Source organism: Xenopus laevis, chromosome 8S, assembly GCF_017654675.1.
Source record: "Xenopus laevis strain J_2021 chromosome 8S, Xenopus_laevis_v10.1, whole genome shotgun sequence".
Taxonomy (NCBI): Eukaryota; Metazoa; Chordata; class Amphibia; order Anura; family Pipidae; genus Xenopus; species Xenopus laevis.
Genome location: NC_054386.1, coordinates 4,765,883 through 4,785,293, shown reverse-complemented (window position 1 = coordinate 4,785,293; position 19,411 = coordinate 4,765,883). Strand labels below are relative to the sequence as shown.

At 39.2% G+C, this 19,411-nt stretch overlaps 1 protein-coding gene across 2 annotated transcripts in view; it reads right to left on the bottom strand.

Moving 5' to 3' along the window:
- rgs6.S (regulator of G-protein signaling 6 S homeolog) overlaps positions 1 to 19,411 on the bottom strand; it is a 173,064-nt gene that overhangs the window by 45,943 nt on the left and 107,710 nt on the right. For both annotated transcript variants that reach the window (XM_041574327.1, NM_001096161.1), the window contains 1 exon segment: positions 18,299 to 18,398. In XM_041574327.1, the coding sequence (XP_041430261.1) occupies positions 18,299 to 18,398 (100 nt within the window).

Below are 19,411 nucleotides of genomic sequence, written 5' to 3'. Positions count from 1 at the left end.
CTTGGGGGGTTATTTACTAAACTCCGAATGCAAAAATCAAGAAAAATTAGTGATTTCTTTTTTTTAATAAAATCAGACTTTTAAAAAAACCCAGAATTTATTAAACCTTGAAGATGGAAAAGTCTGAATCAGAAAATTCGGCATCTCAGACCAGTCGAGGTTGCATATAAGTCAATGGGAGTAATCACAATGATTTTTTTGATGTGCGCTGGGTTTCGTGCAATACCCTGAAGTTTTCGGGGGGTTTCGTGTGAAAGTTCCTTAAAAATTGTGAAAATCAGATGAAAAAAATTCCATAAAAATTGCCCGCAAAGCCAATTTTTGGTGAAATGTAATAATAAATAAGTGTAAAACAACCGAGCAGATTTGATCAGAGTTTGTAGCAGAAAATATTGAGATAAATTCGGACTTTGATAAATAACCCCCATTGGCATTATAAAAGCTGAACTATAGCCCAAAACAAATGATCAATTTTTATTACAGCTCAAAAGCTTGGGTTATAAATAGCTGGGTATTAGAACCAACAAACGTTCCCTTCAACATTCTTCGAGTGAAGGATTCGAAGGTAAAAAACTTCGAATTTCGAAGTTTTTTTTGGGCTACTTCGACCATCGAATGGGCTACTTCGACCTTCGACTACGACTTCGAATCGAAGGATTCAAAGTCAAAATCGTTCGACTATTCGATAGTCGAAGTACTGTCTCTTTAAAAAAAACTTCGACCCCCTAGTTCGCCCTCTAAAAGCTACCGAAGTCAATGTTAGTCTATGGGGAAGGTCCCCATAGGCTTGGCTAACTTTTTTTGATCGAAGGATATTCCTTCGATCGTTGGATTTAAATCCTTCGGATCGTTCAATTCGAAGGATTTTATCGTTCGATCGAAGGAATTATCTGCGCTAAATCCGATATTTGAAGTCGAAGGATTTTAATTCCTAGTCGAATATCGAGGGTTAATTAACCCTCGATATTCGACCCTTAGTGAATCGGCCCCTCTGTGTAGAGCAATTTGTAATTGTGGTGACCTGTATAAATAAATGCATGTATAAATGATACAGTTAGGGGCAGATTTATCAAGGGTCAAATTTCGAGGTGATGGGAGTTTGTTTTTTTAAACTCCCATCAACTCGAAATTCGAATAAAAAAAAAAGACCAATCGAAATTCATTAAAAAAAACTTAGGGATGCACCGAATCCAGGATTCGGTTCGGGATTCGGCCTTTTTCAGCAGGATTTGGATTCAGCCGAATCCTTCTGGCCGGCTGAACCGAATCCGAATCATAATTTGCATAAGGAAATTAGGGATGGGGAGGGAAATCGCATCACAAAACAAGGAAGTAAAAATAGTTTTCCCCTTCCCACCCCTGCATATGCAAATTAGGATTCGGTTTGGTATTCAGCAAAATAGTTCGCGAAGGATTCAGGGGTTCAGCCGAATCCAAAATAGTGGATTCGGTGCATCCATTAAAAAAAACGGGAATTTTTAACTTCAGGAGAATATTTTTTATTCGACTTGTTCAAATCGAAGTTTTACCGCATTCGATCAAATTCGAATCCAAGGATTTGCCCCTAAAAACTTTGATTTTTCAAAGTCCACCAAATGATTCCAAATAGGTTTTAGGAGGTCCCCCGTAGACTAAAACAGCAATTCGGCAGGTTATAGATGGCGAATGGTAGAAGTCGAAGTTTTAAGGAGACAGTAGATGATACATTTCGATATTCGAATAGTCACATTTTTTTCAATTCAAATTGAATTTTGGACTATTTGATAGTCGAAGTACACTAAAAATAACTTGAAAATCGAATTTTTAAATTTGATTTTTCAATCCGACCCTTGATAAATCTGTCCCTTAGTGACTCATTTCTATATCACCAGCTAAAGGTCAAGTGCCCCCATGTAATCCCTTCTGGGTCATAGGAGGCAGGAGAAAGGCAGCTGCACTAACTATATGGAAGTGTAAATGGAAACAAGTACCTGTAACAAATTTTTTCTTCGCAAATGACTGCAGGGAAATCCCCTTCTGCGGGGGAACCTGCCTATAGTCTGCAAGTTCTTGAAAAACGAAATAAGGCTAAAAGCAGCAGCATTATACAGATTGAGGGTAGATATCCATGGGCGATTTTGTCGCGATCCGACGCGCTGCGACAAAACACATGCGAATTGTTGCATGCGACAAAAATAAGGCAAGAGATAGAATTGTCGCATGGTGTTGCAGCGTTGATCCGACGCGATCCGACTGTCGGATCGCAGCTGCGCTGCCCATAGTGCACAGAAAATGCACACAATGTCTATAGGGTTGCAATATATAATGGGCAAATCACCTTTGTTGTTAAAGGGATACTGTCATGGGAAAAAAAAATTTTTGGAAAATAAATCAGTTAATAGTGCTGCTCCAGCAGAATTCTGCACTGAAATCCATTTCTCAAAAGAGCAAACAGATTTTTTTATATTCAATTTTGAAATCTGACATGGGGCTAGACATATTGTCAATTTCCCAGCTGCCCCAAGTAATGTGACTTGTGCTCTGATAAACTTCAATCACTCTTTACTGCTGTACTGCAAGTTGGAGTGATATCACCCCCTCCCTTTCCCCCCCCCCCAGCAGCCAAACAACAGAACAATGGGAAGGTAACCAGATAGCAGCTCCCTAACACAAGATAACAGCTGCCTGGTAGATCTAAGAACAACACTCAATAGTAAAATCCAGGTCCCACTGAGACACATTCAGTTACATTGAGAAGGAAAAACAGCAGCCTGACAGAAAGCATTTCTCTCCTAAAGTGCAGGCACAAGTCACATGATCAGGGGCAGCTGGGAAATTGACAAAATGTCTAGCCCCATGTCAGATTTCAAAATTGAATATAGAAAAATCTGTTTTCTCTTTGAGAAATGGATTCAGTGCAGAATTCGGCTTGAGTAGCACTATTAACTAATGCGTTTTGAAAAAATGTTTTTCCCCATTACAGTATCCCTTTAATATGGATACAGCTAATATGGATACTCTATTATAATTTAAAATGCATTAAATTCAATTTATCGTTTCACATCCTTTCTATATAAATATGGCAGTTGAAAGAACAATAATGTGCTGAAGACCCAAAGATATCAGCTGCTGAATTCAGTGCTGTGGTTTACATAGTACAGTTAAAAAGCCTAAAAAAAAAAACGAAAGAAAAAAGCACTTAAAAGCGAAGGAGTCTGTATTTATTCATATTGATCTTTCATTTGCTGATTATTATTTATTAACATATATAAGAAACTCAATTAACACATACGGTACTTAACATGTGCACTTTCCAGCTAAAATGATCCTCAAGTGCAAAGTTTTTTTTTTTAGACCATTTACCGTTTAAGTGATGTGACATTTAGCAAGTGGTAGCGGATTTCACAGATTTGCATTGATGGGGCAGGGAAACTTTAATGCGCTCTAAGTGTATGGTAAAGCATCAAATCTGATTTTCAGCCGTTATGTGCAGGTCTTTAATGCAGCAACATTCATGTATTAAAGGAGAACTAAACCCTAAATATGGATATTGTTAAAATGCCATATTTTATAGAGCAAACGTATGGCATGAGGCTAAAGTTTGAGCTTGTCAATAGCAGCAATGATCCAGGACTTCAAACTTGTCACAGGGGGTCACCATCTTGGAAAGTGTCTGTGACACTCACATGCTCAGTGGGCTCTGATTGGCTGTTGAGAAGCTAAGCTTAGGGCTCGTCACTAATTATCCAGCAGAAAATGAGCTTCCCTGGCTGTAATATAAGCTGATGCTACAGGTTTGCTGATTATTAAATTCTGATGCTAATTGCACTGGTTTCTGTGCTGCCATGTAGTAATTATGTGTATTAATTACTAATCAGCCTTATATTGTGACATTTCTATTCTATGTGTACTGTATATTGTGAGTGGCTCCCTAAGCTCAGTAAGTGACAGCAGCCAGGGCTGCCATTAGAAATCACGGGGGCCCCATACCACGAAATTTTTGGGACCCCCTGGGCCCCGCCCACCCTGGCACCCAAACCCCACCCCTGATCCCACTCCACATCACAATTAAAAGACCACACAGACATCAGCGCTAAAAAAGTAACCCCCCCACACATATTGATGATCAGGGCCCCCTTATAAGATAAAAAAAAAAACATAGGCGCCAGGGCCCCCATAAAAGTTTTTTTAAAAAAAGCATTGGTGCCAAGGCCCCCCATACAAGTTAAAAAAAATTGGGGCCCCAGACATAATTTTTTAAAAAAACATTAGCGCCAGGGCCCCCTTACAAGTTAAAAAAAATTGGGGCCCCAAAAATTATTTTTAAAAAAAACCTTTGCGCCAGGGCCCCCCTTACAAGTTAAAAATTGGTGGCAGGGGCCTATAGATTATTAAAATAAAACATTGGTGGCCAGGGGATTAAAAAAAACAAAAACCCCACATTGGTGTCAGTAGAATTGAACTCGTGGCTTCAAAACTTCAATTACTGCTCCTTTCGTGACTTCGGGTCTTTCTGCCGCTTAGGACTTCGTATGTTCGGCACTTCCGCATTCGGCTGTTCGGGACTTCGCAAGCAGCGGCACGGCTGCGGAGCGGTCAAGGGGGGCCCGGCTCTTCGAAAAGTGCAGCACTGCCGGGCCCCCCTTCAGCCCCGGGACACTTGTACCCCCTCTCCCCCACTGATGGCGGCCCTGACAGCAGCACAGAGCATGTGCAGTGAATCATCAGAAAAGAAGATGGGGAGCTACTGGGGCATCTTTGGAGACACAGATCTTTACTGCTAAAGGGCTGTGGTTGCCTTGGGCTGGTACAGAAGCACAAAACATCATGTACAACATTTCTACCGACTTCTTTAGTTTAGTTTTAGCTCTCCTTTAGGAGACTGTGCATGTTAATGCAGCTATCCAGATTAATTTACCGTATATCATTCAAAAACACTTCTTCCAATGCATTGCCATTGTGTAGGGCACCAGACTGAATTGAGCTTATAAGACATCTAACTGGGTGAAACCTTAGTGCCTTGTAATTGCAAACAATTTATTTAGCCTGCTTATTTTATTCTTGCTAAAAGCATGCAAAGCCCTATAAATTTACTCCAAAACGTACAGAGGGATCATTATAAAGAGGTGTGAGTTTTTGGAAGGTAGCATTTTGCACTCTGAGGATATAACAATGCACACAAATTGTGTATAGTTGGATATGTTTGGGAAATTTGTAATGCCAGAAAAGAAAATACGGCACAGCATGGGTTCTAATACTGTTGGGCCAACCCAGAGGGCTGTGTGTAATTGTGTGGGATCTTGGACACTCCTGGAAATGTGACACACAGCTCACTGCCGTATAAATAGTAACGTGATAATTGGTATTTAATCACATTCCTTATTGAGGCCCTATGGGAAAAATATGAGTCTGATGCAGGAGGCATCTTAATTAGAAGGCTCTTGACCCTGCTTCCAACTCCTCTCAGCAGCGCAGGCTAAATACAGGGTTGGGAAACTGCCGCTGATTTACAGAAGGTCCCAGTGGACTAAATGGAATCACCTAAACACCATAATGCAGCGCAGACAGACAATCTGCAATTGCTACTCACCTTTGGACTGAATTCAGAGCACCAATAAAAAAACGACCTGCTACTTCTTTAATAATGCTACGAATTACTGAAACAAGCTTAAAGGAATTGTTCAGTATAAAAATAAAAACTGGGTAAATAGATAGGCTGTGCAAAATAATTTTAATAATAATTTTTTATCTAATAAAAAATGTAATGTATAAAGGCTGGAGTGAGTGGATGTGTAACATAATAGCCAGAACACTACTTCCTGCTTTTCAGCTCTCTAAGGGGCAAATTCACTAACAATCGTAGTTTCGCCAGGCGCAACTTCGCCGCGCTTCGCCGCACTTCGCCAGGTGTAGTTTCGCCAGGGCTTCGCAAATTCACTAAAATCCGAAGTTGCGCACAGGGGTAGCGTAAGGTTGCGAAGTTGCGCTAGCGCTGATTCGCTAAGTGAAGCGAAGTTACGCTAGCAAAGGCTAATTTGCATAGGGCGCCAAATTCAAATTTCAATTTAGGAATACGTATCAGCACTACAAATGCCTAGAAAATCTTCAATTCATCAAATAAAAATTTTATTTTGCCCTACACATGTGCCCACTGTATAGTGAAGTTGCCATGAGTTAGGAAATGTAGGGGGGAAGGAGGGGCGCCCCAAAAAAAATTTCGATCTTTTTCAGCCTATCACCCATAATGTAGAAAACACGCCAGCGTTTTTTGGGACTTAGAAAAATTTTTGACTTTTTTTGAAACAATCCCTATCTACTCTATTGCGCTTCGCCAGGTCTGAGGTGGCGAAGGAAGTCTAGCGTAAAAGGTAGCGTTCAGTACACTGTGCGTGTTAGTGAATTTGCGTAGTTACGTCGCAAATTCGCCAGGCGTAAGGGTGCGAAGTAACACTAGCGAAACTACGCCAGCATTCGTTACTGAATTTGCGCAGTAACGAAAATGCCAAACGCTAGCGAATTAACGCTAGTGTTCGGCGATTCGGCGCTTAGTGAATTTGCCCCTATCTCGGAGTTAGACCGGGCAAAAAAAAAAATCATATTTGATTACGCATTGTTTCTTGTGCAAGGCTGGGTATATTAGCATGTCCCAGTGGATGTTTAATAAAGTCCTACGCTTATATTTTGGTAGCAAGAAGGGGTTACGGAGGATTTGAATGTTGCTCCAGACAGTAACTGCAGTGAACTAACAAATGTGTCTAGTGCTCATTGTGTGACCAGACTACACAATGGGAAAAGATCAGAAAAACACATCAAATGTCACTTGGGAATGACAATAAATCTACAGGGCTGCAGCTTAGACAAGAAGAATGATATTGACATTTGAGAAGCGGCATCAGATATCAGCTATGCACAAGGAATTTTACTTACTAGTAATGGGACGAACCAAATCCAAGTATCCTACACTTCATAAAGTCATCCTCATCATCAATGCTAATATATAAAGAGATTAAACAAATATTCCTAAAAGGAACAGTAACACCAACAAATGAAAGTGTTTTAAAGTTATTAATATATAATATAAGTTTACCCGGTACTGATACAACTGATCTATTTGCTTCAGAAGCACAGCATACACAGTAGATAACAGATAAGTACTACTATAGTTTATATAAACAAGCTGCTGTGTAGCCATGGGGGCAGCCATTGAAGCACAGGATACACAGTAGATAACAGATAAGTACTACTATAGTTTATATAAACAAGCTGCTGTGTAGCCATGGGGGCAGCCATTCAAGCACAGGATACACAGTAGATAACAGATAAGTACTACTATAGTTTATATAAACAAGCTGCTGTGTAGCCATGGGGGCAGCCATTCAAGCACAGGATACACAGTAGCTAACAGATAAGTACTACTATAGTTTATATAAACAAGCTGCTGTGTAGCCATGGGGGCAGCCATTGAAGCACAGGATACACAGTAGATAACAGATAAGTACTACTATAGTTTATATAAACAAGCTGCTGTGTAGCCATGGGGGCAGCCATTCAAGCACAGGATACACAGTAGATAACAGATAAGTACTACTATAGTTTATATAAACAAGCTTCTGTGTAGCCATGGGGGCAGCCATTCAAGCACAGGATACACAGTAGATAACAGATAAGTACTACTATAGTTTATATAAACAAGCTGCTGTGTAGCTATGGGGGCAGCCATTCAAGCACAGGATACACAGTAGATAACAGATAAGTACTACTATAGTTTATATAAACAAGCTGCTGTGTAGCCATGGGGGCAGCCATTCAAGCACAGGATACACAGTAGATAACAGATAAGTACTACTATAGTTTATATAAACAAGCTTCTGTGTAGCCATGGGGGCAGCCATTCAAGCACAGGATACACAGTAGATAACAGATAAGTACTACTATAGTTTATATAAACAAGCTGCTGTGTAGCCATGGGGGCAGCTATTCAAGCACAGGATACACAGTAGATAACAGATATACGTACTACTATAGTTTATATAAACAAGTTGCTGTGTAGCCATGGGGCAGCCATTCAAGCACAGGATACACAGTAGATAACAGATAAGTACTACTATAGTTTATATAAACAAGCTGCTGTGTAGCCATGGGGGCAGCTATTCAAGCACAGGATACACAGTAGATAACAGATATACGTACTACTATAGTTTATATAAACAAGTTGCTGTGTAGCCATGGGGCAGCCATTCAAGCACAGGATACACAGTAGATAACAGATAAGTACTACTATAGTTTATATAAACAAGCTGCTGTGTAGCCATGGGGGCAGCCATTCAAGCACAGGATACACAGTAGATAACAGATAAGTACTACTATAGTTTATATAAACAAGCTGCTGTGTAGCCATGGGGGCAGCCATTCAAGCACAGGATACACAGTAGATAACAGAGAAGTACTACTATAGTTTATATAAACAAGCTTCTGTGTAGCTATGGGGGCAGCCATTCAAGCACAGGATACACAGTAGATAACAGATAAGTACTACTATAGTTTATATAAACAAGCTGCTGTGTAGCCATGGGGGCAGCCATTCAAGCACAGGATACACAGTAGATAACAGAGAAGTACTACTATAGTTTATATAAACAAGCTGCTGTGTAGCTATGGGGGCAGCCATTCAAGCACAGGATACACAGTAGATAACAGATAAGTACTACTATAGTTTATATAAACAAGCTGCTGTGTAGCCATGGGGGCAGCCATTCAAAGCTGCCAGCTGCCCTGTATGATATATATTTAGTAATCTGAGGTTTTGAGGGCCCTACTTAGATTTAATTTAAACTGTTACACGCAGTTTGTTTAGTTTAAATAGAACATCTGTTTAAATAAAAAGGAGGCAATACATAACAATGAGTTATTCATGGAATCTCAGCTTTTTTGGCCTGTAGAAAAACAGTATTAATTATTGCAGTAGAGTAAAGTGGTCTTCTGGGGACAACGCTGCTCTTCCAGGAATACACATGGGGGAACTAATGTGGCCATAACTCAAAAGGCTTGTCTTGTCTATGGGGCCCAGAAATAATATTAAATGTAGATTTCCATCGATGGATGCTCTGAATGGACATGCAATGGACCCTGCACCGAGATTTCCAACATACTAAGCCCCAGTGATAAACCAGGGATCCCTCTGACTTGACTTCAAATCGTCCTTCAATTCAAGTTGGAAACCAAAGGAAGGCATAAATGTCTGTGATGACATGTGTCTCTTATAAGGATTTTACATAAGAGAAAAGATCAAAGCTCATCAGATCAGAACCATTAGAACAAAAGAAACCATTTATCACCAATAATGGGAATTAATGGTCACCGAGCTAACAATATCACAGACAGATTAAAGTAGCAGTCAAAATAAACGACATAGGTTAATTTAAAGGGAAAGTTTGAAACGTTCCAGAAGGACTTTAGGTTCCCTTAAAAGGAGAAGTAAACCCCTTATTAAAAAAAACCCTACCCTAAATAGATCCCCTCCCTTCTCCCCACCCCCCCAGTCTAGCTGCTACCCTGGGCAAATGCCCCTAACCTTTTACTTACCCCTCGGTGTAGATTCACGGCATCAGAGTTCATGGCAGCCATCTTCTTCTCTTCGGTCTTCATCGGGAAGTAAGTTCTGTATCAGCGCATGTGCAGTTGGTGCAGTCTTTGGGTTTTTGTTAACTGTGAATGTGCCGAAAGTCACGAAAATTGCCAAAGCGCCAGAAGAGGACCCGATGAAGCCCGAAGAAGAAGATGGCGCTGTGAACTCCGATGCCGTGAAACTCCCGGTGGGCCCAGGGGTCAGTGGATCCTCCTGCTTCTAAACATTTGCAACAATTTCATGTTCATTCTCTAATTCTTTATGGATACAAAGAGGCCAGATGGATGGAAAATACAGTATATCATGTATAGAAAAGTACTAAGAAAACAAAAAGGTTGAGTGAGAAGTGGAGGATGGGCCCATGGTCTAAGGTTTTCTGGTGGGCCCCTGGCATCGCAGTCCAACACTGGCCATAGACTTTAAGATCTTTTTGTTATGGTAAGACCAAGCTTATCTTGAAATGATCTTGTAAATGTATGTATGATCAACTAAAATGACTATTTCAAGGGATATCATGGAGTTGAACCAGGAAAACTGTGGGTAGCTGCCTGCTTGACCCTGCAAACAACTGGACAATGGATAAAGATCACTGTGAACAATGAAAATTTTCTAACCTGACCAATCGATTTTTTTCTGACCGACTAACCTCGCGTTTGTTGGATCGCACTAAAATTGGTCGTTAGGGAGAGAAAAATCTTAACGTCTATGGCCACCATTACATGCAGATGAGGCAGTTTAGTTCTCTATTGCTTAGCTGGTTGTGTATAGAGGCAATGTTTCCTTGAGGTCAACTTGTTTATGTATAAGAATGAAGTTCTTTATAGAACTAGTAAGTGTGCACTAACTCCCAATAATATATACACACTCCTGGACTTACCATAAACAAAAACTGATTTCCTCATAAACCTAAACCCCAACAATTACACAAAGAGAAAATACAAGCACCATGCAGAGAGCTCAACTCTACCCAACTGAGGATCCAATCATTGTAAAGTAGCTGTGCTAACTGTGGGGACAGAACACCTTCTGAATAGTGATGGGCGAATTTCTCTTGTTTCAATTCGCCGAAAAATTTGCAAATTTCTCCCGAAATCCGGGAAAAATTCATGAACCTGGGAAAATTGACGCATGAAAAGTTGCATGCGTCAATTTTGACCCCAGAGTTAAAGTCAATGGGTGTCCAAATAGTGTTGACGAGCGGTGATTTGGACTCAAGCAACATTTCAGATACGTGTCCAAAATTATTCGCCGGTGAGATATTTACAAAAGTATTTGCCGACGACAAAATGCGGAAATTTGTGGCGAATTCATGCCAGGCGAATATATTCGCCCGTCACTACTTCTGAACAGTATCTTGGGGGGGGGGGCTTATAAACCAGCACTAAAGTAATTTTTATAACATATCACACACATACATCTGGCATTAGTCAACAGAAAAAAACAAGTCAATAGGTCCCAATGAGTTGGCTCCACCAAATCACCTAAAAAAACAGAGCTGGCTCATTCTGTCACCCCAAAAAAATAACTAAATTAAGTTAAGTCCAGGAGTCCCAAAGTCGTTGTGAAGTAGTACAAAAAGCTTTATTTACATCTTGTATAAAAAATAAACGCGTCAGGCTTTTATTTTTTATACAAGATGTAAATAAAGCTTTTTGTACTACTTCACAACGACTTTGGGACTTCACTTAATTTAGTTATTTTTTCGGGGTGACGGAATGTGCCAGCTCTGTTTTTTAGGTTTTGTATATATTTTCTCCCCCTGCTGAGGGCTTGGAGCTTGAGCACCCGGACCCCATATGGAACGTGGTAAGCCTTTCCTTTATACCTCTAAACGTCATTGCTTTCTATTACCTATCTTTATATGGCTCCACCAAATCACCATAAAAGCAATTACTTGAACCTTATACTGTATATAACAAGGGGGCACATTTACTAAGCTCGAGTGAAGGATTAGAATGAAAAAAACTTTGAATTTTTTTTTTGGCTACTTCGACCATCAAATTGGCTACTTTGACCTTCGAATACGACTTCGAAAGGAACGATTCGAACTTAAAATCGTTCGACTATTCGACCATTCGATAGTTGAAGTACTGTCTCTTTAAAAAAACTTCGACTACCTACTTCACTAACTAAAACCTACCGAGCATCAATGTTAGCCTATGGGAACCTTCCCCATAAGCTTTCGAACCTATTTCTGATCGAAGGAAAATTGTTCGATCGATGGATTAAAATCCTTCGAATCGCTAGATTCGAAGGATTTAATAGTTCGATTGAACGATTTTTCCTTCGATCGTTCGATCGAATCAAATGCGGTAAATCCTTCCACTTTGATATTTGAAGTCGAAGGATTTTACTTCGATAGTCGAATATCGAGGGTTAATTAACCCTCGATATTCGACCAATAGTAAATGCGCCCCTTAATGTCAGTGTACAGCTCGGTTATAATAAATTATCTGTAGTAAGCGGAATACAAAAGACACAATACATGTTAATTAGGTTCACACCAAGTAACATCTCAGGGTGAAATCTTTTGTGAAGAACATTGGAGCTCTGCAATATAATCAGTGGTCTTTACAACTATAATTATACTAATGCTAAAACACAACTTGTTATTAACAGTATATATATATATATTTTAAGCTGCAGTTTTCACAGATAAGGTGGAAAGAGTTTACAGTAGAAGAGGAATAATTGCTTTGGGTGAAGGCATTTTATTGCACTTTGGGGGTTCCTTCCATACAATCAGCCAACCTCAAAGCGAGTAAGGCAAAATAAGTTACTGTATAGTTCCACATCAGGAAGGAACTGATCATTAATATTTCTTTGTGCCCTTCTATAGCTACTATTACTTTTGGCATGTGCTATTTCTTTAGTGACTTTCTTGCTGCATGGGTATGGGATCGGTTATCTGTAATACTTGGAACCTGATTTTTTTTTTTTAAAAAAACCCATTTAGACATTAAAGGGAGTGTTCACCTTTAAATCAACTTTTTTTATGATATAGAGGGTGATTTTCGAAAAAACAATTTCCAATTGCTTTTTTATTTTCTATTATTTGTGGTTTTGAGTTATTCAGCTTTTTATTCAGCACTTTGCTATGGGCCACGTTACCCTAGCAACCATACATTGCTTTTAAAAAGAGACTGGAATATGAATAGGTGACAGCCTGAATAGAAATTTGAATAATTAAAAAGTAGCAATAAAAATAAATTTATAGCCTTCCAGAACATGTATTTTTTGATGGAATTAGTGACTCCCATTCAAAAGCAGGAAAGAGACAGAGGAAAAATGCAAATAATTGAAGAACTATAAAAAAGAAAAAACGAAGGCCAATTGGAAAATTGCTTAACATTAACCATTTTATAACATGCTAAAAGTTAATTTCAAGATAAACCACAAATTTAAAACTGAAATCCCAAGATTGAGTTAATAAGCATGGTCTAATTTTTACTAGGGATGCACCGAATCCGCTATTTTGGGTTCGATAGAACCCCCGAATCCTTCGCAAAATATTCGCCCAAATACCGAACGGAATCTGAATCCTAATTTGCATATATTGCCCAAGCTGGCTCGCTTAGTGGCTTTTTTTTTACCAAGCCCATTTTTGTGGTCACACCCCCTAATTACCATGTTCATTTTACAAAATTTGGCAGGTTATGAAAGTTTGAACATATTTCTGCGTTTTTTTCCCAGTTATTACAGTTTTACTAATGAAGGTGAATTGCCCTTTAAGCTGTGAGTCTAACTTCTCCCAAGAGACCCGTTATCTTATATTGTTACAATTACTTATTTGCTTATCTCAAAATTGTTACAAAACTATCTTATCTCAAGCTGTGGTTGTTCTGGGCTCTCTGCCAAAAGCCAATTAAGTTAGAAACATTGTTTCTTTTTCTGGCTGTTCAGTGCAGAGAAAATCTGGACTTTCCAGTACAAATGTGGGACTGCATGTTTTTAAGCATTTACATACTACTAATTTGTAATGCGTATACCAGGTCTGAGGTCAAACAAGTGAGCAGACACCCTTGCCAGAAATGAGAATCACCCCGAAGTTTCGGCAACAAGCCTTTATCAAGGAAATGAGAATCACCCCAACGTTTTGGCAACAAGCCTTTATCAAGGACCCCTTGATAAAGGCTTGTTGCTGAAATGTCGGGGTGATTCTCATTTCTGGCAAGGGTGTCTGCTCACTTGTTTGACCTCAGACCTGGTACACGCATTACAAATTAGTAGTACCGTATATACTCGAGTATAAGCCGAGTTTTTCAGCCCCCCAAATATGCTGAAAAACTCTACCTCGGCTTATACGGGGGTCAAGTGCAAAAACGGTCTAAGAATAGTCGCCGGCGTCTAAGAATAGTCGACGGTGCCTAAGAATAGGCGCCCAAGAATAGTCGCTGGCATCCAAGAATAGTCGCCAGCGTCCAAGAATAGTCTCCAAAAATATTCGCCGGCACCTCCAATGGGAGCAGAAACCCTCAATTTTTTGATTGAAACTTACCAGAAGCTGCTGCATTTCTCACCCTAGGCTTATACTCGAGTCAATAAGCTTTCCCAGTTTTTGGAGGTAAAATTAGGTACCTCGGCTTATACTCGGGACGGCTTATACTCGAGTATATACGGTATGTAAATGCTTTTAAAATGTTTTTCTGTAACATGTATTTTTGATTTAAACTGATTGCACAAAATAATTACATATTACATAAAGAACGTTTTAAAGGATACCACTGTGTTAATATGTTAATGATTGTTTTTTGAGTGTGCACGCCCTATTTATCTGCAACAATATAAATATATATACAACATATCAGGAGCAGTTCATATAAAGTCAACATAAAGCCCTCTAACTGGTGAGAAGTACCAAATAAGATTATGGCAATACACTGTGCCTTGAAAAGCAACTGCCTTAGATATGTACTGTACTGAGCTAGAAAATCATGTGAGAAAACAAGGAGGCCCTTTATAATTATTCTAGATGCAGAAGCATTTCTTTATTTAAACCCAAACCAAAATAACTGTATCATCGTCTGGTTACCACACTTGCTATTTTGACATTTTTCTGCAACACCACTGTTATTATTTGTTGGAATAAGTCCCTATGACTGCATGCAGCTCAGGCAGAATTAATTGGCAAACAAAGAAGCCAGCAGTTTGGTTCCTCAGAAACGGCATGGAAAATAGAAAGGCTGAGATTCTCCTTCTTGCTAAATATTTCCTCATTTCTATTTCAGGAAGGTCTTCCCCCCAGAGTAAATACTTTGTTTTTATTAACACAAAGGGGGATACGCAACACCCTATTTTTAAGAAAAATATAATAGAAAGATGAATAATGTACTCTGCAAATTAAATACCAGCCATAAAATGAGGCATTAGTTGCTTATACAAGGCTCACAAGATAAACATAAACATACCCGCCCTATTCAAATGAACCTAAGTGCTAGGGAAGTTTCGCTAAGAAGAAATAAACTCTGGCGACATTTCGTTATGAAATGCTCGCCTACCCGAAGTAATGCTTGTGAAAATTCGCCAGCGTTCGGCTGGTAACGAATTTGGGCCTGGCAAAAGTGGAGTGAAGTTTGGCAAACCAAAAAAACCTTTGGAGCAGGCACTCGATGAAGGCAAACTTCCAACAGGCAGATAAATTCAAAGTGAAGAGTTTAATGTGTCCACAGCCTTACGCGTTTCGTGTCATAAACACTTAATCATAGGCTATCTTTACAGAGCCATATTTAAACAAAAATACACCAATCAAAACATTGCACCAATTAGAACATAACAAGCAATCAAAAAACTTTACCCAGGAGCACCAATCACTATTCAACTTTGGTAGGTGTAGTTAGAGGTTACAACCTTGACAATTAGAACCCAATAGCCTAGTGTTTATGACACGAAACGCATAAGGCTGTGGACATAAAATAAACTCTTCACTTTGAATTTATCTGCCTGGTGGAAGTTTGCCTTCATTGAGTGCCTGCTCCAAAGGTTTTTTTGGCTTGTCCGCTCTCTGTGCTGAAGGCTCAGGGTGGTGCCTCTTCCCTTATGTGGTGAGTTATCATTTTCTACCTGCCGACCCTAAACTACAGATTTACTATTGAATTTTGGCAAAGCGGTCTCTGGTGAAAAATTGTACGTAGAGGGGCGGGGCCCGGCTGTGCGTCACGCAACAGGGCCCGCCCCCCTCTAGGAACGCTGCTGAGAATTATGTATATTTGCTTCCCTTCTACCACCTCTCATGAATACAGCACTGCTGAATGTAGCAAACTGCAAACTGAAAAGTGCAAAAGAATGCGCTGTATTTTGCACTTTGCACACTGCCCTCCATATCGTAAATGACCTTTGTGTATCTAACTAGGCTTAAGGGACAAATTTACTATGGTTCTATTTCGAATTTGAGTTTTTGAGTTGGGATTTTTGGTAAAAACTTGAAATTATATAATTTGGAGTTATAAATTTTCCAGCTCGAATTCAAATTTGAGATTTATTACAGTCAGACCCTTAAAAAATTTGAATTCGACTAGTCTCCACCTAAAACCTGCCAAGTTTATGTAGAAGTCAATGGCAGAGGTCTCTTGAACTATTTGAAGATGTTAACAAGTAGTGATGAGCCAAATGTGCTTTGAAAATGACACCCCAATGGATGAGAAAATAGTTGCGTGTCAAAAAAAGTTGACTTGCAAAAGTTTTTTGTTTTTTTTCCGGTGGAAAACTCAATTCAATTCAAGTTTTTGGGTTGGGACTATTCGATCAAATTTTAGACATTTACATTTTTTAATAAATAACATACCATTGTGAATAAAATAGAGTTTATTAAAGTTTAAAAAAAATTCACATTACTCTAAAATTCGACCTCTGATAAATAACCCCTAGGGATCTGCAACCTTGGCTCTCCAGCTGTTAAGGAACTACAAGTCCCACAATGCATTTGCCTTTAGACTCCTTCATTAGACTCCTTCATTGCATTGTGGGACTTGTAGTTCCTTAACAGCTGGAGAGCCAAGGTTGCAGATCCCTAAGAAAACTGTATGTAGTATAACTAAAGTACACTGTACATAAGTATGAACTACGCTGTACATATAGTAAGTGGAGATTTGTTAGCTCAAAAAATTGGCCAAGTAATTTTCTGATCCAGAGATGTCTTGTGACATTCAAAACCTTAAATTCCATCTGGAAACATATCAATGATGAATGATTTCAACAACTAAAACAACAGGCAAGTACATCTGTACATAGTTTCTGCAATATGTTTTGCTTTCTCACAGAGCAGGTAACTGTATTGTAGGTTATTGTCCCATTTTACAGTTGGCTCTCGCTGTGCAAATGATACAGTCAGTTCTGAAGGAAATGAAAATAGGAATAGCATTTTCAGATACCAAAGAGAGAAATCATATCACAACACTGATGATCTGTTCAAACAAGCAGAGAAAAGGAAATACATTCTTATAATACATAAAAGCCATGAATATCTTGTAAATGATATCTTTATAAACGGTGAGTTCTGATGTCATCAGTTATAAACGGTGAGTAGTGATGTCATTTCTGTCACATGAAATTGGTGTATTATAATAAATAAAGTACTCCTGTTGCAAAATATGAGGATATTAGAAGTTATCTCGGAGTTCCATGACCTCGTGTTTTTATATGGTCATGAACCTCCTCTGTAACCTATAATATCCTTATAATTTACAAGAGGGGGTACTTTATTCACTATATAATGTCCCTTTACCTGTTCTATTTCTCATCAGCCTGTAAAGCAATTGCTAATTATTTATATAATGCCAATTTTTAGTGCTGCAGAGACACAGAAATTCCTTTCACTTCAAGGTAGTTGGAAAAAAAAAAATCAATGCATTGCCTTATGTAAATAGAAAAGATGACTGTATCGTTTGAAAAAATATGTTAGGTTGTTAAACAGAAAGTGTTTTCAGGTATAAAAACATTTGTGGTTGGTAGATCCAGCAGCAAGTACAGACGCAAAGAGCTATGATAAAAAATAAATGAGTACTAGCATTCTGGTTGCCATTTTTATGAGTAAATCAATCAGCACATATAGGCATTGTTACTGAGTATTTCAAGAAGCAGTCTTTAACACTAGCAACTTGCCACCATTAGTGATGGGCGAATTTATTCGCCAGGCACAAGACGCCGGCGCCGCTTCATGAATTTCACGGGAAATTCTACCAATTTTTTCGGCGAAGCGAAACGCAGCAAATTCGCCCATCACTAGCCACCATGTGAAAATTTATGAAGAGATCTGGGCTAAACCCCCCAAAAAACATCTGCATAGATCAATTATCCATTAGACCAGTGATCCCCAACCAGTAGCTCGTGAGCAACATGTTGCTCTCCAACCCCTTGGATGTTGCTCCCAGTGGTCTCAAAGCAAGCACTTATTTTTGAATTACTGACTTGTGGCCAGTGTTTATTGCATCAAAACCACATATTCTGCCAAACAGAGCCTCAAGTAGGTTGACAGTGCACATAGGGGCTACCAAATGGCCAATCACAGCACTTATTTGGCAACCCCAAGAACATTTTTCATGCTATCGTTGTTCCCCAGCACCTTTAACATCTGAATGTTGCTCACGGGTTCAAAGAGTTGGGGATCCCTGCATTAGACTGTAGAGTACTAGTCTCTTCATGGTGCTTATTCAAGGTCACCGATGAATGGCTTATACCAGTGATATCTTATGTTTTTACCTGTCACCACACTGGGAATTTTAGACAGGAAGCTTTTGACTGTTCGGATTGGTACTCCTGCAGCTTTATCATCTTGCATCAGTGTGATAATATCTTCTATCTAGAATAAAACACATATATTACATGAATCTCCCAGAAAGCAACACACAAGAGAAGAGTTCAAGAGCAGATTTTGTCCCAATATCACACAATTTCAGCACACACACACACACACACACACACACAGGTAATAACTTGGGGGGGGGGGGCTAGCAGTGGCTTCATTTAATAACCCAACCAATCCCATGTTCTTTAGAACTTTGCAAATTATTGAACCAAGATCTGTAAGTAGTACCAGTGAAGGCTGCATATAACAACACGCTAGCACAGGGTACAATGAATTAAAATGAACACATTAACAAAGCCATTTCCCATTTCCAAAACTGGGGCTAAGCACCTGCCTCTGAAATTCAAGGGGGCAGGTTTACTAAAGGGCAAAGTGGCTGTCGCTAGCGAAAATTCGACAAAAAGACAATCTACAGGGACATTGCCAATTTACTAAAAGTCATATGGGGTATATTTATCAAAGAGTGAAGTTAATAGTGAAGTTCCGCCACTAGAGTGAAATTCCACCACTCTCCACTCATTTCTATGGGATTTTTATAGGCGTATTTATCAAAGGGTCAACTTTCACTTTCACCCATTGATAAATACGCCTTTCAAAATCCCATAGAAATGAATTGAGAGCTGCGGAATTTCACTCTAGTGGCGGAACTTCACTCTTTGATAAATTTACCCCATAGAGGACAATTCGCTAGTAATGAGCTCAGCGCTAACTAAATTTCACGCCCTTTTGCCAGGCCAATTTTCGCTCAGGCAAACGATTGTTACTCCCCAAATTCATCAAAGTGTGAAGTTTCCACTACTTTACCCTCTTCTCCAGGTTATACCAGGCAAACTGATAAGATGAAGTTACATCCTCAACAATCTTATGTCAGTGACATCATATCCTGTATGCTGAAAAGTCATTAAAAAAAAAAAGACAAACCGCTGGTGTTTTTTCATATTTTAAAGTAGGATTATGTTTAAAAGTTGTAACAATTAAATACATTATTTTATTTTTTTTTAACCATT